We start from the raw sequence: 22,428 nt of genomic DNA, 5'->3' as shown, positions 1-22,428 counted from the left end.
GCAAAACCCCATCTCTAGTAAAAATACAAAAAACTAGCTGGGCGCAGTGGTGCGTGTCTGTAATCCCAGCTACTTGGGAGGTTGAGGCAGAAGAATCCCTTGAACCGGAGAAGTGGAGGTTGCAGTGAGCCAAGATAGTGCCATTGCACTCCAGCCTGGGTGACAGAGTGAGACTCCATCTCAAAAAAACAAAACCTTGTTTATATACCTCAACTGTGAACTAATTGCAAAGGCTTTGTGCAAATAGATTGTTTTACATGTACACTTTAGGTCTTCTGTCTTTTATTACTTTCTAAGTCAGGACAGTACGTATGGTTACATAAATGAATGACATTGTGTTGACAAAATAAAAAAGAAACAGTATTTAGAATCTCAAAAAAGAGATGTCTAAATTTCTTTTTTCTTTCTTTCTTGCAACTGTTGATATTTCACTCTGTGAATAAGCATCCTTGGATGAATGATTTGAGTTTCAACAAATGTCCTAAAAATAGATGTATGGTTTCTGTCGTAGGTTATGGAGGGACTGTTTATAGTATTTTTGGGGGAGAATAAACTAACATCATTTGCTGAAGATGTGTCACTTATTGGCATGTGGATCACACAACTAATCAACTCTTGTGTACAATCTCTATCTTATTACCTCTGATGGAGCTGCCCCCGTTGTCTCCAGGGAGCCAAGAAAGGGTGATGGAGGAAGACGTGGTCTTGGAGACTGTAAGCCGAGGCTGATCTGGTGGAACTAGAGAGGAAACAGTTTTTAGAAAACAAGAATTAGTTTTTTTCACATCTTTAATTTTCCTGAACAGTCATTTACCAACTCATTTTTAACAGCCACTTATTAAATAAGTGTTTTAGATTGCCAAAATAAGCAATTCACTTCTGTCAAAATGTCTATTTAGTTGATATTCTGGGCTAAAGAGATAGAACAGAGTGAATCTATTATTTTTTTAAAAAATCAGCCACATTTCTTCTTGGATTCATATCTAACGCATCTCCTCACTAGTTCCTTGACTGTCTGAGTTATTCATCACTAATTGAAATCTTTAAACTTACTAAGTATACATGCCTCATTTTACTATGAATTTCTGCCATGAAATTTAAATGGAAAAGATAAATGGCATCCACTTAGCAGTTCTGTTCTTCTCAGGATGGGAAAGGGGAAGGAGGAAAAGTAGCTAGTGGGAAAAAGAACTGGAAAAATCTTCACTTTCTAAGCTATTCCTCCAAGATGCAACACACACACACACACACACACACACACACACACACACACACACGCACACACACACACACCCCTCTGAAAATCAAAAGCAGGCCTTTGAACTGCAGAACATGAACTGGTCTCTCTTACAAGGCTTGTAGAATACATACTGGTAAATAAGTCTGGACCGGTTCTGAGGACAGAAACACTAAATTCAGAATCAGGTTATCCAAATCATATAGAAAGCCTCATATAAAGCTTCATATAAAATTCCCTTCTCTTTTCCTCCGAGAGAAGCCTGATATATTGGCCTATCTCTTTAGAGTCATAATATAGTGCCTGTCTTCCAAAATGCCCTCGAATTATCCTGACTTCAATTAACTTGAAATTCAAGATCAATTTTGCAATATTTTTAGAAATATAGTCCTTTTCCTTTCCTTCCATCCCACTGAGAACAGTATTGATTTTACTTTTACTTGCTGTAATCTATTAATGCGACAACACCTAAATCCAAAGAGGCACACACTTTGATTTTTCTACTAATAAAATATTGCTGTGCATACAAATCTGAACTCAATCAGTTATTGATCGGGATTTACACAAAATTTTAATATGATAATCTTTTGAAGTTGTGCACATTTTGTGTATGATATCAAGAAAAATACTTAGTATTAAATACATAGCTAAATATTATAGAAATCTAGTTAGAGGTCCAGTCACTGTCATTTTATAAAATACACTGCATATAAAAATTGAGCTAATTAGCATACGAAAAAGACCACAATTCAGACTTGTTTTTTGTTTGTGTTTTCTGGGGATACACTTACACATATGTAAACAGTGTAATTAATGGAAATTAAGAAGGACTTTTTTAGACATGCACGCATAAAGAAAAAAGAGACTAGGCATTCTGTATGCAAAGATGTTTTGTATCTTGGTATTTCTGAGGCTGTGAATGCTTTTTATTTTCTTTGATTTGTTTAATTATATTTTGCAAAATGAACATGTGGTTGTTTTCTGTAATATGAAAACAGAGATTAGCTCTTTATAAGGGCTGATTTTAAAATGTGTTCAATGTTACCCTTTGCATACAAAGTGTACATGTAAAAGATATCATTAAAAAGAGTCCTCAGATGTTGTACCTTGTACTTGTAGGTTTAAAATAATTTCATCAGATCCCCAGTTGTTGTTGGCAATGCAGCTGTAATAGCCAGAGTCTTCTGCTTTCACCGTGCGAATAATGAAGCTTCCGTTGCTAAAGATGCTCCTCCGCCCATCAATCGTTACTAGACTGGGTGTCCCGTTACTGCCTCACAGGAAGAAAAATGCACAGATTAAAGAAATTACAATCCAAATTAGCTGAGGTTGGGGAAAAGCATAAAGACTCTCTGTGAAGCAAACAACACATTTGAAAGCTTCATATTTCTTGCATTATGAAAGAACTAAATATGATTACATAATGAAAACAATCAATAGCTGTGTAGCTGAAGGTTTCCTTTGTAAAAAATGTTATGTTGAAGACGAGATCTGCATCAAGGGCCCAGATTCTGGCTCAAGTCAATGGGCTCCTCATCCATGCCAGAGACAGATGGGTCCTTCTTTACTCCATTCTGTGGGCACTGGAGATCTCCTCATTTTGGCAATTCTGGGAATTTCTTCTGTAGGCAGAAGCGCCAGTTTGAACAAATCATATAGGTGAAACTAAACCTTGGGATCATTTTTAGATTCACTGCAAGTCACAATTATTCATGATTTTGGCATGAAAAATGACATGTGATATCTCAAGAGGGTGATGAGTTTACCCCAGTATAAAAAGAACTGCGTGGCCATCATAACCACTGCTCCGGTGGCAGATTGTACAGTCCTCTGGGGTCATTCGCACAATAGGCAGAATGCCAGCTTGACCTTGGGAGCTACATATTTCATTTGGATGAACCAACTTTAAATGCATGAGAAAAGTGGTCACTAAACCAAGCCATTATTATTTCTACAGTTTGGTCACTACACCAAGCCATTATTTCTATAGTTTATGCCTTCTAAGTGCTTTTGCTTGAAACTAGGCTTTCTCAGAAGAAAATAGAAATATCACATTTCTATGCTCATAAATGAATTTTCAACCCTTTACTTATGTCCTAATTTCTTCTCCTGAATAGAGATAAAGCACTTTAAAAAGTTATATGGACAGACCACATCTCACTCACTCTCTCCCTCTATCTTGGCTCCTATTATTTTAATAATTACTATTGAGTATGGAGAACCAGATTTTAAATGAGCAAAGTCCTAATGTACTCCATTTCTTAAAGTCCTTTCTCAGGGTATTTGAGTTATGGTTAGTTCGCTAACTTTAAAGAAGAAGAGATAGGTGTTAAGTCACACAATAACCTTGGGTACATTCATCTCAGTTACATGGACAATTTATCTGAGAGGGTACAGCAAACGTCCACAATAATTGAGTTGGTTCGACTATTTTCCTTGCAAGCATTCTTTCATGAATTAAAAGGCTCTGAATTAACAGAGGGTTGATACAATAAATCAGACCCTTTCAGTGCTAAAGCCGAGATTTCTTCCCTGCCCTCATCTCAGAAGAATTGGTAGGTTTCCTTGAGTTTTCACTAATATAAACAAACACAAAATTAGAAGACCACTAGACCCAACCTAAGAATGTCAGATGTAATCTCTTAAGAGTTTCACTGAAGGCATACATTGGGTTACTGGTTACCTGTCTTTCATCCATTTGACCGCAGGAGAAGGGTCCCCAACAGCCTTACAAGGCAAGACAATGTCTTTCATCCATGGAGTAGTCACTGTCCCACTGAAGGTCAGGATTCGCGCAGGAGCTGAGGAATCAAACGAAGTGGATGCTTGATTACTCCACAGACGCGTCTACACAGAGGCCAACGTGACCTACTCAATAAGGGCAATACCCAAAAATGGATGTGAAGCCAAGTCACATTACAACTGTCCATGCTACTCCCTGGTAGCTGGGTTATGAGGAATTGTCATTGTAAGAACACACAACTAGCAGAAAATTCCCATTGTAGCATTTTTTTCTTTTATTGACTAAACATGAGGAGTCCAAATTAAATATTTGGGGCTTCATAGGCCAAGCAGCTCCAAGCTGTGTTTTCTATGAGCCCAATTACTTCTCAAAGCACTTTATGAAGCAATTTATCTCAACACAAAAACTGTTCATTAAAATATACTTTAATATCAGAGGAAGTAGACAATACAAAACACAAAGGCCCCAAAGACAGGAAGGAGTAAAACTGGAACAAGTTCTACTTATCAATTTCCCGACTGTGTTATAGCAACTTGATCTCTAGGACACACATTAAGGAGAATGAACATTTCCAGAGCAGCCTGTCTCGAAGAACAACCGTTTGCTTGGGACAGTGATTCAGATGCCTAAACAGGAGCATCTGCCAGGGGCATCTGGTGCTGGCGCGGCCCCAAGGTAGCAGGAAGTCCCAGGAGACAAGGAAAAAAGCTCATGGTGAACTTGCCTTGAAGTCCAGTGTGGCCAGCAATGAGAGGTTCTAGTACTACCTCCATCAGTGAGTCACAAAAGCTGACAGGGACGCCACACGCAAGTCTTCTAGAGGAAAACAATCTGCTCAGTCTGTGTCATACATTGGGACATTACTTTCTGGGGCATAAACAGGAGCCAGGGGCTTCTCCTGTCCTTTGTTTTAGCCAGTATGTTTCAGACACTGTCATGGAGCTGGGGACATAGAGGAAACAGGTGCCCCTATGGGAGCTCACCCTCAATAGATGCACAGACCAAAAACCACAGGTGGCAGGCAGCCTTGATCTGATTCAGAGCCCATAAAAATGGGGCCAATGTGAGACCCCTGCACCATTTCTGGGTTGAGGGTTTGCATTGGCAAAGGAAGGTGAGAGGGCTCTCCCAGGGAAGCTCTAGAATCCCAGGAAGGGCAGAGTACCCGGAGCCAAGTCATTATGCAGCCATCCTAGTATAGAATACCCACATTAGCCACTAGGATCTACCAGATCAAATCAGACATTTATGCTTCCGGGCACTGTGGGCAAGAGTAGAGAGAAAAAGGAAATGCCAGAGGGCTTAGAAGCTAGACCTTGTTTTTTGTTGCAGCAAAACCCATGTTTCAAGCAGTTTCTGCAGACTGAGATGAAGTATTCTAAGGCAGGGCTCATTTCATCAGTCATTGACATTGCTGATTTTGCATCATGATAACAAAATGGTCCTGATTAGGCAGCATCAGATTTCCCGCACTGGTAGCTTTTGGCATTTTCTTTTTCACACTCTTCAGACAGTTCTTTAGAGAGTGGAGAATGTCCTCAACAGTAAAAGGGGGGTGGCTAGAGAAATTCAGCTAGAGTTATGGGCTTTCTGGCTTTTTAACAGTCAGCCACTTTAAGAAATATCTTTTACATCAAATTCCAGAAGCTACACAAGCATTGGGATGTTTGTGTGAGTGCACACAAAGTTGCCTGAATAAAGACTTCACTATATGTGATGCATTATGATGTTTTCTACCCTTTCTTAACCCTAGTTTAGTCTAGTCTAGTTGATTTGACTCTGTTCCATTCTATTCCATTGTTGTTCTTTAACATTCTGGGCATAACCCCTCAAATTAACTCCAGGACTTACAAATGCTTTTCCATTAGCAATTTTAAAACTACAAGCTAGAGCTACTTCATCTTCAAGCCCAACAACCTCCAATGCTATAGCCCAATGCCCATTTTAGACAGTTGAAATTTAAAGGGTCTCTAGCCAGAGATGTCATGACTGGGCAACTCAACACACTAGACCTGGGGCAGCCAAGAGAATCCCCTAGAATCTTTGTTTAAAATGCAGGTTCCCACCATGGCCTTGTGGATTCAGCAGCTCTTTCGTGTGCTTGGGACATCTGCCTTTTGACAAGTATCCCAGGTGATTCTGATGAGAAACTGAATCCCTTTGCAACCTGGTGTCCCCTCTGATTCGGGTCCTGTTTGTTCTTAGCCATGGGGCCAGATTCTCTGTGCCTCGTTCGTGTCCTATGAGGGGACACGAACTTCCTAGGAGGGGCTTCCCCCAGGACCAGTGCCATGGCCCCATTCTGCCACTCCCTCCATAAAAGCAGTGGTCCTCCTCTTCTTCAATCTATATCTGAATTTTGGACCCTGTTACCTGTCGCTAGACTGCTGCTGGTCTGCCTTGACTTCCAAACAAGTACAGAATAACCTGTCTCAGTCTCCTCTGCTGTGGACATCCCCACCCCTCTAGGATGGGCCTTTCAGCCTTAATGGTTTGCCAGTGTCTGGGCTTCTGGGTGGGGGCTGCCCAATTGATTATCTGCTCCATCCTGGGGCACTCCCTAGCTTATCCCCTTTCCAGAAAACTTACCTACAGGACCCTAACCCTGAGTCAACCTCCCTTAAGCATGAAAAGTTGAACCTTTCTGGAAAAAATCCATGCAATAGAGTACTTGGAGATTGACCACCATTTAGGATCACCAACCTCAACTGATCTGTCAGTACTTCCTGCCGGTCTCACTGTTTCTTTAGTAAATGTCCTCCCCGTTCCCTGCAACGATGGCTTCCTACTGTCCCTCCTCTTCTCACACTTCTGGGCTTCCCTCCACCATCCCCAAGTTGCCTAATGTTTCAGGGACACCATCCAGGAATCCTGCATTTCCAGTCACCAAATCTGTAAACCTACTGGCATTTCCTCCTCTAAACCTCAGAGCTGTGGTTATCGGCTCTTTCTTATGTATTGTTGACTTCTCCTTTCTCCCTCTCTACTGGGATCTTCCCATTACCATACAAATATGCTCTCATGGCAGGCCTCATGAAAAAACAATGAACCCAGAGCCTTTCCTCGAATGAGACCCTCCCACACCTCCAAGCTTCTTCTCTTGGTTGTCACTTCTTCTAAGTGATGTGTGTTGAAGGAATGTTCTGCCCAGTCAGCCTGTCCCTCACCTCCTACCCACTTTCTCACCTGACTCAGGCTCATTTCTGCATGCCCCTCCACACTCACTGACACCGCTCACAGAAAGGTCACCATGGTCCTCCACGTGGCCAAACTGAGGGGCATTTTTGCCTGGTTTCACCTGACTTTCCAGCAGCAGCAGCCTCAGCTGACCGCTCCCTCCTTTTGCAAGCATTTGTTTTGAATCTGCAGCCTAACACCCTGCTGTCTCCCCTGCCTCTCTGGCTTTTCCCCTTTTCCTTTAACTGCTCCCACTCCCTTTGAGAGGCCATCCTGTACCTTCATCTCTCTTCCATCTCTCAGCCAATCTCATTCTTATCCCAGGTGTAAGGGATACCCAGATGCTGACCCCCTGAATTTCTGCCTCCTTCCAGATGTCTCTCGAGAGCCAGGACACACCTCAATGCATAGACGCCTCTGAGTGAATGGCTCTTCGTCATGTTGGAACCCCTCCAAATGCCTGTGCCTCCTCTCACTGGCTTCAAAATCCACTTCTTCCATGGTCTTCTTCATCAATAAATCATGCCTCCACTTATGCTAACCCACATGAGAATTTGGGTTTTCATTCTTGCTATCTCCCTCTCCACCCTCTTCCATTTCTGCCACCAAGTCTCCTCTGCTCTGTGTCCACAACACAGCCCAGGCCCCTCGGCTTCTCCTCTCAATCCTCTTTGCTACTCTGCTACTCCAAGCCTCACTGGGTGACCCCTTGGCCTCCTTGCTGGGCATCTGCTTTTCTCACCCTTCCCCCTCTGCAGTCCATTCAGGACAGAGAGATCAGGGTGGTCTTAAAAAGCACATCCACTATTGACTGGGCGCAGTGGCTCACGTTTGTAATCCCAGTGCTTTGGGAGGCCAAGGCAGGCAGATCACGAGGTCAGGAGATCAGAACCATCCTGGCCAATGTGGTGAAACCCCATCTCTACTAAAAAGAAAAAAATGCAACAATTAGCTGGGTGTGATGGTACGTGCCTGTAGTCCCAGTTACTTGGGAGGCTGAGGCAGGAGAATCGCTTGAGCCTGGGAGGCAGAGGTTGCAGTGAGCCGAGATGGCACCACTTCACTCCAGCCTGGTGACAGAGCAAGACTCTGTCTAAAAAAACAAAACAAAACAAAAAAAGCACACCTGCCATTAACTATACGAAAGGCACCATTTAATTAGGATGTCTATAAAAAGGAAAACTAGGTGTGAGGTAAATGGCAACTCTGTATTCTATCATCACAATTTTTCTGTAAGTCTAAAACTGTTCTAAAAAATAAGGTTTATCACACACACAGAGACAGACAGACAGACACACACACACACACACACACACAAAGATCATGTGCCTCCTTTGCTTAAAACCCTACACTGTCTTCTTATCTCTCTTATGGGAAAATCTGAAATCCCTAACACAGTGTTGAAAACCTAGCATGATCAGGCCCCTGCCTTCCTTCCCAGCATCTCTGGGACCACTGTTCCTTCCCCGGCCCCAGCAGGGTCCAGTGTCCTGGACTTCCCCCTGCTAAATCTTTCTCTGAAGGAGCTTCTGACTGCTCACTTCTTCCCTCTTCACATAACTGCCTTTGCTTGTCCTCAGGGACCAAGTGTGTCTTCCATCTGACACTACGGGTGAGGTCCTCTCACGCCATTTCTTTATAGCACTGACTGCAGTTTGTCTTTATGCATATACTTTTGTGATGCTTTGTCTACTAACTGTATTAGTCTGTTCTCATGCTGCTAATAAAGGCATGCCTGAGACTGGGTAATTTATAAAGGAAAGAGGTTTAATGGACTCACAGTGCCACATGACTGGGGAGGCCTCACAATTATGGGAGAAGGCAAATGAGGAGCACAGGGCATATCTTAGGTGGCGGCAGGCAAGAGAGCATGTGCGGGGGATCTCCCCTTTACAAAACCATCAGATCTCATGAGACTTACTGTCATGAGAACAGCACAGGAAAGACCCGCTCCCATGACTCAATTACCTCCCATCGGATCCCTCCCATGACACGTGGAAATTATGGGAGCTACAATCCAAGATGAGATTTGGGTGGGGACACAGCCAAACCATATCACTGACTGGTTCCCCACCAGACTGTAAGATCAAGGGAGTCAGGGAGTGAACACATCTCTTAGATCATCTTAAGAGACTCCTCTGGGCTCTCCAAACCCTGCTTTCCTTTCCCTAGTGGGTCCATCCCTTTATTCTAGACAATAGGATATTAGTAAAAATAACATATATACTTCCATATCTGGCTCATGAAAACCTCTCATCAAACCCTCCATACTCCCTTCTTCCCCCATCAATGTAGCTTTAAATGAGGAGAAATCCAGGGTTGTAAATCATAAGGTGGAAGAGGCCTGGATCCCTGAAACACCATGTGGAACAGGCCACCCAAGAGAGCCCTGACCAAAAATATCTCTGTTGGACTATGTTATTATGTGAAGCTACTGAGATTTAGGGAACATTTGTTTCAGCAGTCAGCCTCCCTTGACCAAATCCTCTGTGTCCCCAGCACAGACCCTGACATGCAACAGGCACTCAAAATGACTTATTAAATGACTAGAGGACATTGAATTTCCCCAGGCAAGACGTGCTTCTATGGGAATTTTCAACTCTTCCCCCACTGAGTAAGTCATACCCCACTGCACTAGCCAGGCCTTTCTGACTGTGTCGAGAGATAGAACTTTGAAAGCACAAAGGAAAGGAAGAAATATTATTGCTAATTCTATGTGTTTTGTTGTAGTTTTTTTTTTTTTTTTGGTAAATCACACAGCTCAGTCCTTATGTCCAACATTTTCCTTGGTAATCATCATTTTCTCAATCTCAGGGAGTGGCTGAATATCATGACCAAAGAGGGTAACACAAAAAATAAGTCCCCCCAGTTTATTTCCCTTACCAACTTACTTATTTTCTATTTGTATTTGAGCTCAAAATGTGACACCCCTCTTTTTTCCCCTCACTGTTTTATTCTGCCTATTTCTTTTTTTTTATTTTTTATTTTTTATTTATTTTTTTAAATTTATTTATTATTAATACTTTAAGTTGTAGGGTACATGTGCATAACGTGCAGGTTTGTTACATATGTATACTTGTGCCATGTTGGTGTGCTGCACCCATCAACTCGTCATTTACATCAGGTATAACTCCCAATGCAATCCCTATCCCCTCCCCCCTCCCCATGATAGGCCCCTGTGTGTGATGTTCCCCTTCCTGAGTCCAAGTGATCTCATTGTTCAGTTCCCACCTGAGTGAGAACATGCAGTGTTTGGTTTTCTGTTCTTGTGATAGTTTGCTAAGAATGATGGTTTCCAGCTGCATCCATGTCCATACAAAGGACACAAACTCATCCTTTTTGATGGCTGCATAGTATTCCATGGTGTATATGTGCCACATTTTCTTAATCCAATCTGTCACTGATGGACATTTGGGTTGATTCCAAGTCTTTGCTATTGTGAATAGTGCTGCAATAAACATACGTGTGCATGTGTCTTTATAGCAGCATAATTTATAATCCTTTGGGTATATACCCAGTAATGGGATGGCTGGGTCATATGGTACATCTAGTTCTAGATCCTTGAGGAATCGCCATACTGTTTTCCATAATGGTTGAACTAGTTTACAATCCCACCAACAGTGTAAAAGTGTTCCTATTTCTCCACATCCTCTCCAGCACCTGTTGTTTCCTGACTTTTTAATGATCGCCATTCTAACTGGTGTGAGATGGTATCTCATTGTGGTTTTGATTTGCATTTCTCTGATGGCCAGTGATGATGAGCATTTTTTCATGTGTCTGTTGGCTGTATGAATGTCTTCTTTTGAGAAATGTCTGTTCATATCCTTTGCCCACTTTTTGATGGGGTTGTTTGTTTTTTTCTTGTCAATTTGTTTGAGTTCTTTGTAGGTTCTGGATATTAGCCCTTTGTCAGATGAGTAGATTGCAAAAATTTTCTCCCATTCTGTAGGTTGCCTGTTCACTCTGATGGTAGTTTCTTTTGCTGTGCAGAAGCTCTTTAGTTTAATGAGATCCCATTTGTCAATTTTGGCTTTTGCTGCCGTTGCTTTTGGTGTTTTAGACATGAAGTCTTTGCCCATGCCTATGTCCTGAATGGTACTACCTAGGTTTTCCTCTAGGATTTTTATGGTATTAGGTCTAACATTTAAGTCTCTAATCCATCTTGAATTAATTTTCGTATAAGGAGTAAGGAAAGGATCCAGTTTTAGCTTTCTACTTATGGCTAGCCAATTTTCCCAGCACCATTTATTAAATAGGGAATCCTTTCCCCATTTCTTGTTTCTCTCAGGTTTGTCAAAGATCAGATGGCTGTAGATGTGTGGTATTATTTCTGAGGACTCTGTTCTGTTCCATTGGTCTATATCTCTGTTTTGGTACCAGTACCATGCTGTTTTGGTTACTGTAGCCTTGTAGTATAGTTTGAAGTCAGGTAGCGTGATGCCTCCAGCTTTGTTCTTTTGACTTAGGATTGTCTTGGAGATGCGGGCTATTTTTTGGTTCCATATGAACTTTAAAGCAGTTTTTTCCAATTCTGTGAAGAAACTCATTGGTAGCTTGATGGGGATGGCATTGAATCTATAAATTACCTTGGGCAGTATGGCCATTTTCACGATATTGATTCTTCCTATCCATGAGCATGGTATGTTCTTCCATTTGTTTGTGTCCTCTTTTATTTCACTGAGCAGTGGTTTGTAGTTCTCCTTGAAGAGGTCCTTTACATCCCTTGTAAGTTGGATTCCTAGGTATTTTATTCTCTTTGAAGCAATTGTGAATGGAAGTTCATTCCTGATTTGGCTCTCTGTTTGTCTGTTACTGATGTATAAGAATGCTTGTGATTTTTGCACATTAATTTTGTATCCTGAGACTTTGCTGAAGTTGCTTATCAGCTTAAGGAGATTTTGGGCTGAGACAATGGGGTTTTCTAAATATACAATCATGTCATCTGCAAACAGGGACAGTTTGACTTCTTCTTTTCCTAACTGAATACCCTTGATTTCTTTCTCTTGCCTAATTGCCCTAGCCAGAACTTCCAGCACTATGTTGAATAGGAGTGGTGAGAGAGGGCATCCCTGTCTTGTGCCAGTTTTCAAAGGGAATTTTTCCAGTTTTTGCCCATTCAGTATGATATTGGCTGTGGGTTTGTCATAAATAGCTCTTATTATTTTGAGGTACGTTCCATCAATACCGAATTTATTGAGCGTTTTTAGCATGAAGGGCTGTTGAATTTTGTCAAAAGCTTTTTCTGCATCTATTGAGATAATCATGTGGTTCTTGTCTTTGGTTCTGTTTATATGCTGGATTATGTTTATTGATTTGCGAATGTTGAACCAGCCTTGCATCCCAGGGATGAAGCCCACTTGATCATGGTGGATAAGCTTTTTGATGTGTTGCTGAATCCGGTTTGCCAGTATTTTATTGAGGATTTTTGCATCGATGTTCATCAGGGATATTGGTCTAAAATTCTCTTTTTCTGTTGTGCCTCTGCCAGGCTTTGGTATCAGGATGATGTTGGCCTCATAAAATGAGTTAGGGAGGATTCCCTCTTTTTCTATTGATTGGAATAGTTTCAGAAGGAATGGTACCAACTCCTCCTTGTACCTCTGGTAGAATTCAGCTGTGAATCCATCTGGTCCTGGACTTTTTTTGGTTGGTAGGCTATTAATTATTGCCTCAATTTCAGAGCCTACTATTGGTCTATTCAGGGATTCAACTTCTTCCTGGTTTAGTCTTGGAAGAGTGTAAGTGTCCAGGAAATTATCCATTTCTTCTAGATTTTCCAGTTTATTTGCGTAGAGGTGTTTATAGTATTCTCTGATGGTAGTTTGTATTTCTGTGGGGTCGGTGGTGATATCCCCTTTATCATTTTTAATTGCGTCGATTTGATTCTTCTCTCTTTTCTTCTTTATTAGTCTTGCTAGTGGTCTGTCAATTTTGTTGATCTTTTCAAAAAACCAACTCCTGGATTCATTGATTTTTTGGAGAGTTTTTTGTGTCTCTATCTCCTTCAGTTCTGCTCTGATCTTAGTTATTTCTTGCCTTCTGCTAGCTTTCGAATGTGTTTGCTCTTGCTTCTCTAGTTCTTTTAATTGCGATGTTAGAGTGTCAATTTTAGATCTTTCCTGCTTTCTCTTGTGGGCATTTAGTGCTATAAATTTCCCTCTACACACTGCTTTAAATGTGTCCCAGAGATTCTGGTATGTTGTATCTTTGTTCTCATTGGTTTCAAAGAACATCTTTATTTCTGCCTTCATTTCATTATGTACCCAGTAGTCATTCAGGAGCAGGTTGTTCAGTTTCCATGTAGTTGAGCGGTTTTGATTGAGTTTCTTAGTCCTGAGTTCTAGTTTGATTGCACTGTGGTCTGAGAGACAGTTTGTTATAATTTCTGTTCTTGTACATTTGCTGAGGAGTGCTTTACTTCCAATTACGTGGTCGATTTTGGAGTAAGTACGATGTGGTGCTGAGAAGAATGTATATTCTGTTGATTTGGGGTGGAGAGTTCTATAGATGTCTATTAGGTCTGCTTGCTGCAGAGATGAGTTCAATTCCTGGATATCCTTGTTAACTTTCTGTCTCGTTGATCTGTCTAATGTTGACAGTGGAGTGTTGAAGTCTCCCATTATTATTGTATGGGAGTCTAAGTCTCTTTGTAAGTCTCTAAGGACTTGCTTTATGAATCTGGGTGCTCCTGTATTGGGTGCATATATATTTAGGATAGTTAGCTCTTCCTGTTGAATTGATCCCTTTACCATTATGTAATGGCCTTCTTTGTCTCTTTTGATCTTTGATGGTTTAAAGTCTGTTTTATCAGAGACTAGTATTGCAACCCCCGCTTTTTTTTGTTCTCCATTTGCTTGGTAAATCTTCCTCCATCCCTTTATTTTGAGCCTATGTATGTCTCTGCGTGTGAGATGGGTCTCCTGAATACAGCAGACTGATGGGTCTTGACTCTTTATCCAGTTTGCCAGTCTGTGTCTTTTAATTGGAGCATTTAGTCCATTTACATTTAAGGTTAAGATTGTTATGTGTGAACTTGAGCCTGCCATTATGATATTAACTGGTTATTTTGCTCGTTAGTTGATGCAGTTTCTTCCTTGCCTCGATGGTCTTTACATTTTGGCATGTTTTTGCAATGGCTGGTACCGGTTGTTCCTTTCCATGTTTAGTGCTTCCTTCAGGGTCTCTTATAAGGCAGGCCTAGCGGTGACAAAATCTCTAAGTATTTGCTTATCTGTAAAGGATTTTATTTCTCCTTCACTTATGAAACTTAGTTTGGCTGGATATGAAATTCTGGGTTGAAAATTCTTTTCTTTAAGAATGTTGAATATTGGCCCCCACTCTCTTCTGGCTTGGAGAGTTTCTGCCGAGAGATCTGCTGTTAGTCTGATGGGCTTCCCTTTGTGGGTAACCTGACCTTTCTCTCTGGCTGCCCTTAAGATTTTTTCCTTCATTTCAACTTTGGTGAATCTGGCAATTATGTGTCTTGGAGTTGCTCTTCTCGAGGAGTATCTTTGTGGCGTTCTCTGTATTTCCTGGATTTGAATGTTGGCCTGCCCTACTAGGTTGGGGAAGTTCTCCTGGATGATATCCTGTAGAGTGTTTTCCAACTTGGTTCCATTTTCCCCCTCACTTTCAGGCACCCCAATCAGACGTAGATTTGGTCTTTTTACATAATCCCATACTTCTTGCAGGCTTTCTTCATTTCTTTTTCTTCTTTTTTCTTTTGGTTTCTCTTCTCGCTTCATTTCATTCATTTGATCCTCAATCGCAGATACTCTTTCTTCCAGTTGATCGAGTCGGTTACTGAAGCTTGTGCATTTGTCACGTATTTCTCGTGTCATGGTTTTCATCTCTTTCATTTCATTTATGACCTTCTCTGCATTAATTACTCTAGCCATTAATTCTTCCACTTTTTTTTCAAGATTTTTAGTTTCTTTGCGCTGGGTACGTAATTCCTCCTTTAGCTCTGAGAAATTTGATGGACTGAAGCCTTCTTCTCTCATCTTGTCAAAGTCATTCTCTGTCCAGCTTTGATCTGTTGCTGGCGATGAGCTGCGCTCCTTTGCCGGGGGAGATGCGCTCTTATTTTTTGAATTTCCAGCTTTTCTGCCCTGCTTTTTCCCCATCTTTGTGGTTTTATCTGCCTCTGGTCTTGATGATGGTGATGTACTGATGGGGTTTTGGTGTAGGTGTCCTTCCTGTTTGATAGTTTTCCTTTTAACAGTCAGGACCCTCAGCTGTAGGTCTGTTGGAGATTGCTTGAGGTCCACTCCAGACCCTGTTTGCCTGGGTATCAGCAGCAGAGGCTGCAGAAGATAGAATATTTCTGAACAGCGAGTGTACCTGTCTGATTCTTGCTTTGGAAGCCTCCTCTCAGGGGTGTACTCCACCCTGTGAGGTGTGGGCTGTCAGACTGCCCCTAGTGGGGGATGTCTCCCAGTTAGGCTACTCAGGGGTCAGGGACCCACTTGAGCAGGGAGTCTGTCCCTTCTCAGATCTCAACCTCCGTGTTGGGGGATCCACTGCTCTCTTCAAAGCTGTCAGACAGAGTCCTTTGCGTCTGCAGAGGTTTCGGCTGTGTTTGTTATTGCCCTGTCCCCAGAAGTGGAGTCTACAGAGACAGGCAGGTTTCCTTGAGCTGCTGTGAGCTCCACCCAGTTCCAGCTTCCCAGCAGCTTTGTTTACCTACTTAAGCCTCAGCAATGGCGGGCGCCCCTCCCCCAGCCTCGCTGCTGCCTTGCCGGTAGATCACAGACTGCTGTGCTAGCAATGAGGGAGGCTCCGTGGGTGTGGGACCCTCCCGGCCAGGTGTGGGATATGATCTCCTGGTGTGCCTGTTTGCTTAAAGCGCAGTATTGGGGTGGGAGTTACCCGATTTTCCAGGTGTTGTGTGTCTCAGTTCCCCTGGCTAGGAAAAGGGATTCCCTTCCCCCTTGCGCTTCCCAGGTGAGGCAATGCCTCGCCCTGCTTCAGCTCTCGCTGGTCGGGCTGCAGCAGCTGACCAGCACCGATCGTCCGGCACTCCCCAGTGAGATGAACCCAGTATCTCAGTTGAAAATGCAGAAATCACCGGTCTTCTGTGTCGCTCGCGCTGGGAGTTGGAGACTGGAGCTGTTCCTATTCGGCCATCTTGCTCCGCCCCCCCAATTCTGCCTATTTCTTAACTATCTCATTGAAAAGCACATTATCAAGAGAATTCTTGGAGGTAAAATTGGAATCTTGGAATGTTTATTGTTCTCTTTCTGGCTCTCAGAGGACATATTAGTGGCAACATATAGTAATAAGTTGCCACTATTCTGTAGCCCCAAATCAGGGGCAACTCCTGCTGGCCCGGAATTGTGTTGTAAGGAAACTGACTTATCGTGAGTGCTAATTTAGGGGGTTCCTGGAAACACTGGATGGTAGTGACTACCAGAAGAGCAAGAATGCCCTGTGCCTGCACGTGCATTTTAAGGACCAGTCTAACAGAAAAATGTGAAGATATTATATTCACTTTCAGGAACTTTTTGTTCTTTGGTGACTCCTACTTCCTGCTGTTACTTCAAGTCTTTGCTTATAGCATTCTATCAACAGATAGTGAACGATTTTCAAATATTTTTTAGCTTGCAAATTCCACAGACTTTAAAATAGACATTTCTCATTAAGAAGTGTGATACCTGATTTTGGTGAAAGTAGAACATCCCTGGGAAAATGCCATGTAATGATTTTCAGCTACTCCAAGGGGTGAATGGGGTCTCCTTTCCTGATTTTCAGATACTTCCATCGTAAGGCCACTCATTCTTAGCTCTGTGTTTACCCCCATGGAATTCCTTTCCCACGGGACAGAAGCTCAGAGCTTGCTAGCCACAACCCTGTTTCTTGAGCTAAAATGTGATATTCTGGTTTATTTAATTTTTAGGGACGTGTAAGTTTTATTTCAGGTAAAATAGAGACTTAAAAACAGTCAAGTTACAACAGGAAATGAGGTCCTTACTGCCACTGCCTACCTTTCGCTAATGGCTCGACTGTGATGATTTCGCTGCTGTTGCCTCTTCCAGCTGAAGTCACAGCCACCACCCAGACGCTGTACTGACGATTCCTACTCAGGTTGGGAATTCTGTAGGAAAACGAGTCGGGAGAGGCCTCAAACTCGCTGATCACCTGTGAAAGGAGACATAAGTGTTCCCACATTCAAAGAAGCATGCGGCAAAAATGGATTTCCCGAGGGAATGGTCATGAACATATTAAATATCATAACAAACAAAACTCAAACTCACTCCCCTCTAAAAGGCTGGCTTTGCAATATAAAATATAACTGGTGAGTTTAACTGAGCCACCATCTACATTTTTCTCTGTAGCAGCTTTGATGGCCACCAATAAATAATTTATCCCTTTACATTACAGGCCACAGCACTTCTATATTTGGCTGAGATGGAGTAAGAAGAACCAGATTTACCCTCCTACCTGAGACAACTGAGGAACACACACCACATATAAAACAATGGTTCTAAAGGCATTGCACATCAGGTAATAAATGATAGTGATCGCTGAACAATGGGAAACAAATGAAGAAAACCCCACAATCGCAGAGTTTTTGCATTTTTTAGGGCAATGTGAATTTTATTTCTGATAAAATAGAGAGTTCTGCCTCCTCAACTCAGGAGCCTGGCAGCCTTTCCAAGCTGAGGAGGCAGAGCTGAGAGCCTGAAGGAAGCTAGAGTTCACAAGGAAGAGCACTGGAAAGAGAGCTACACACAAAGGACAAGCTCTGGAGATTGAAGAGGGTCTGACTTGGGTATTCAGCTGAGCAGATCCATGGATATGTGTGAGGAAACTACCTGAGGCCAGGGAAAGAACCACCTGAAAGAACTGGAGGTCACGGTGCCTGACACTCACACAGGGCTGGGAGTAGTGGCTGTTCCCACCAGTTGGGTTGGAAAACATCAAGATTCATCATGCTTTGGGTATAGTGCATAAGGGTCTTACCACAAAGGGGAAATAATTAGCCCCAGACTGAATACCACTCTAGTCTTTCCTAATTATTCTTAAAAGCAAGACTTAGAGAGAGCAAATTATTCCCAAGTAACTTAACTACACCCAAGAATAAAGGTCAAGAATATTTATAGAATTTATAGAAATTGAAACATCCAGTCCTCCAAAAGGTAAAGTTCACAAAGTTTAACACCTAATAAAATATTTTCACATACAAATAGCCCAAATATCTGTCAACTGATGACTGGATAAACAGAATATGTCATAGTGATACCATGGAGTCTATACTAGTCTGTTTTCACGCTGCTGATAAAGACATACCCGAGACTAGTTGATTTATAAAGAAAAAGAGGTTTAATGGACTCACAGTTCCACGTGGCTGGGGAGGCCTCACAATCACAGCAGAAGGTGAAAGGCATGTCTTACATGGCGACAGGCAAGAAAGAATAAGGCCAAGCAAAAGGGGTTCCCCCTTGTAAAACCATTGTATCTCCTGAGACTTATTCACTACCACGAGAATGGTATAGAGGAAACTGCCCTCATGATTCAGTTATCTCCCACTGGGTCTCTCCCACAACACATGGGAATTATGGGAGCTATAATTAAAGATGAGATTTGGGTAGGGACATGGAGCCAAGCCATATCAGAGTGTTATGAGATAATAGAAAAGAATGAAGTACTGATAAATGCTGTAACTTGGATAAATCTTGAAAACATTACACTAAGTGAAAGTAGCCAATTATAAGAAACCACACATTTATGATTCCCTTTATTTAAAATGTTCAGAATAGGCAGATTGATGGCAACATAAATTAGATTACTGGTTGTCAGGCGCAGGGTAGGGGAAGGGGAAAATTGGGAATGACTGCTAATGGGTGTGGATTTTCTTTTCAGGGTGATGAAAATGTTCTAAAATTAGATAGTGGTAAGGGTTGCATAACTCTGTGAATATACGAAGAGCCATTGAATTGTTGAATTTAAAAGTGATTGACATCTCAATAAAGCTGTCATAAAAATTTCCAGGAAAACATAATTCATAAAGAAGAAATCAATCAATCAATCAAAATTCACCATAATTGGCACAGACATTAGATTTATGCAAACAAGGGCAATAAAGTAGTTATAATTGTATTATAGCTGTATTATAACTGCATATGTTCAAAAATTTAAGTAGATATGATACAAAAAGACCTAAGTTAAACTTGAAATGAAACACAATGCATGAGATAAAAAATACATTGAACTTGATTAGCAGCAGAGTAGATATTGCAGAAAAAATGATTAGGGAACTTAAAGATGTGAAAGGAAAATAAATCTTGGGGCCCCCAAATCACTAAGCTAAAGGGAAAAGTCAAGCTGGGAACTGCTTAGGGCCAACTTGCCTCCCATTCTATTCAGTCATCCCTCTGCTCCCTGAGATAAATGCATATCTGATTGCCTCCTTTGGAAGGCTAATCAGAAACTCAAAAGAATGTAAGCATTTGTCTCTCATCTGCCTAGGACCTAGAAGCCCCCTCCCCACTTTAAGTTGTCCTGCCTTTGCTTCAAGTTGTCCTGCCTTTTCCAATGGAACCAATGTTAAAAAATTGATTGATGTCTCATGTCTTGCTAAAATGTGTAAAACCAAGCTGTGCCCGGACCACCTTGGGCACATATTGTCAGGACCTCCTAAGGCTGTGTGTCATGGGCACACATCCTTACTTTGGCAAAATAGACTTCCTAAATTGACTGAGACCTGTCTCAGATACTTGAGGTTCACAAAGACATATTAATAAATGACACATAGAAAACAGAATAAAAAAGTTAACAGGGCATTAGTGAGCTATGGAAAAATATCAGGATGCTTAACATACATGCAGTGAAATCACTAAATGAAGCGAGAGACGGGACCAAAAAAAGGTTGTAAAAAATTGTGGTTGAAAAATTTCCAAATTTGATGAAAACTGTAGCCCATAGAGCCAAGATACTCAGTGAATTCTAGCCACAAGAATATTAAAAAAAAAAAAAAAAAAAAAAACAAAAACTATACCCAGGAGCATCATAATCACACTACTCAAGAGTTTTAGTTTCAGTGCTAGAGAGAAAATCTTAAAAGTAGCCAGAGAAAGTACATGTTATATAAAGGGGAACAAAGATAAGCATGGCAGCCAATTTCATTTGAAAAACAATCGAGGTAAGAAGACAGTGGAATGATTTCTTTCAAGTACTAAAAGAAAAAAATCAACCTAGAATTCTATATTCAACAAATATATTTCAAAATGAAATTGAATAAAGACTTTTTTCAGATACATAAGAAGCTGAAAGAATTAATCACCAGTAGACCTACATTACAAGAAATGTTAAAGAAAGTCCTTCTAGCGGAAGGAAAATAATACCAGATAGAGACATAAATATACACAAATAAGTAGAAAAAAGAGGTAATTATATAGATAAATATATATGATCTTTCTTATTTAAATATTATTAAAATATGGTTGATAGTTAAAAACAATACCAGTGTAATGTGGATATATAATATAAATAAAAGTAAAATGTTTAACAATAGCACAAAGGTTGGGAGGACAAAATGGAAGTATATGATTATAAGTTTCTTATACTATATGCAAAGTGTGTAATACCACTTGAAAGTACACTACAATGTTAAAAGCATATGCTGTTAATCCTAAGGAAACTACTGAAATTACAAAATATAGCATAAAATAAAGCTAATGAACTAATAAGATAAATAAAATGGAATTACAAAAAGAAATCCAAAGGAGTCAGAAAAAGAGTGACAAGGGCAACAAGTAGCACAACAGCAGCAGAACTCAAATAGTACTACCACGGATTTAAACATAAACATATTAATAATAGTTTTAAGTGCAAATGATCTAAATATATTAAAGGCAAAGATTGTCAGACCTGATAGAAAAGCAATATCCAACTATATGCTGCTTACAAGAAACGTGCTTGAAATATAAAACACAAATAGGTTAAAAATAAAGGAACGGAAGTGATATCCTATGATAACACTAACCGAAAGAAATATGGAGTGGCTATAGTAATAAGAGAAAAAATAGATTTAAGAGCAAAGGATATTACCAGTAAGAAAGAGAGAAATTTCATAATGAGAACAGGGGTCAGTTCATCAAGAGAACATAACAATTCTAAACATTTATTCACCTAATATTCACCAATTATTCAAAGATATGAAGCTCGGTTATTAGATGAAAAAATGTTTAGGATTTATTATTACATGAAACAAAACTAATGGAACTTCAAGGAGACATAGACCTAGATAGGTCAGAATTGTTCCTTAAAAAGCCATATGGAGTAGGTAGAGCTGAATCCATTTTATAGATCAGGAAACTGAGGTTCAGAGAAAGCAAGTGACTCACTGATGTCACAAGGCCAGACAAGTGCAAAACAATGGTTCCAGCTCAGAGCCTCTGGTCCCAAGTCTGGTGCTGTTTCCTCACACTTTATGCTGTCAATTGTAAGTGACCAAAACAAGAAGGGCTTACTTTTACCCTTGCTAGCTTTTCAATAAACCTTACATGCTTCCGCAGGCTGCATAAGTTACAATACCAGCTATGCAGTTAAACAGGGGATTTAAATCTTCACTATATCTCTTAATTGTCATACAATCTCATGCTTCCTCTACAAAACATAATGTCAGATAATTACTTATTGTCAAAATTTTAATTTGCGGGTACACAGTGTCAGATGATTTGGAGAGACTCTTGCATGGATTCCTTAGACACATGCCTATAATCTAGCATGCATGTGCATGTGTATGCACTCATTTACACCTCACCTCCACCCTCCTCCCACTACAACACTCCAGTCATGTCTTAGAGTATTATGGGAAAATTAGTCCCTCTAGGAGTTCAGAGGGAATTTGGCCTGTTTCCTGATAAACCACAGAGGCAATCCTGAGACTGTATGCACTTGCACTGTATGATTCTCCAAGGCTATGTCATTGCCAAATTAATTTTACAAAGCTTAATGATGTGCAAATTATAACCATTGCTCTATTGAACATTAAGCATCAGGAAAGCATTAAGATATATTTATAAAATAAAGATCTTTTTCTATATAGACAACATAGCTTTTAGTTGAAACTCCATACTTTATCCTGTTGACAAAGTAAAATTTGTTCTTGATTACCTCCAAAACACACATTTTAATGTTTGCCTGTAACATAATGCGTGGCTAAAATCAACAATAAAATATGGTTTCTTATGCAACAAGATTTGTTTCATCATTTATATAGAAGACTAATCAAGAATTGAAGTAAAAAAGGTATATTAATAGAAAC

At 40.7% G+C, this 22,428-nt stretch overlaps 1 protein-coding gene across 10 annotated transcripts in view; it reads right to left on the bottom strand.

The window, feature by feature from the left end:
• The window catches only part of DSCAM (DS cell adhesion molecule), an 855,708-nt gene that overhangs the window by 59,004 nt on the left and 774,276 nt on the right, over positions 1-22,428 (bottom strand). For all 10 annotated transcript variants that reach the window (XM_065541361.2, XM_065541362.2, XM_074033985.1 and 7 more), the window contains 4 exons: positions 17,144-17,297; positions 3,921-4,038; positions 2,344-2,507; positions 641-739 (listed from right to left, as the gene is read on the bottom strand). In XM_065541361.2, coding sequence (XP_065397433.1) covers positions 641-739; positions 2,344-2,507; positions 3,921-4,038; positions 17,144-17,297 — 535 coding nt within the window. The remainder of the gene's footprint in view (positions 1-640; positions 740-2,343; positions 2,508-3,920; positions 4,039-17,143; positions 17,298-22,428) is intronic.

Source organism: Macaca fascicularis, chromosome 3, assembly GCF_037993035.2.
Source record: "Macaca fascicularis isolate 582-1 chromosome 3, T2T-MFA8v1.1".
In the NCBI taxonomy this organism is placed as follows: Eukaryota; Metazoa; Chordata; class Mammalia; order Primates; family Cercopithecidae; genus Macaca; species Macaca fascicularis.
This window is presented reverse-complemented; position numbering and strand designations above follow the sequence as displayed.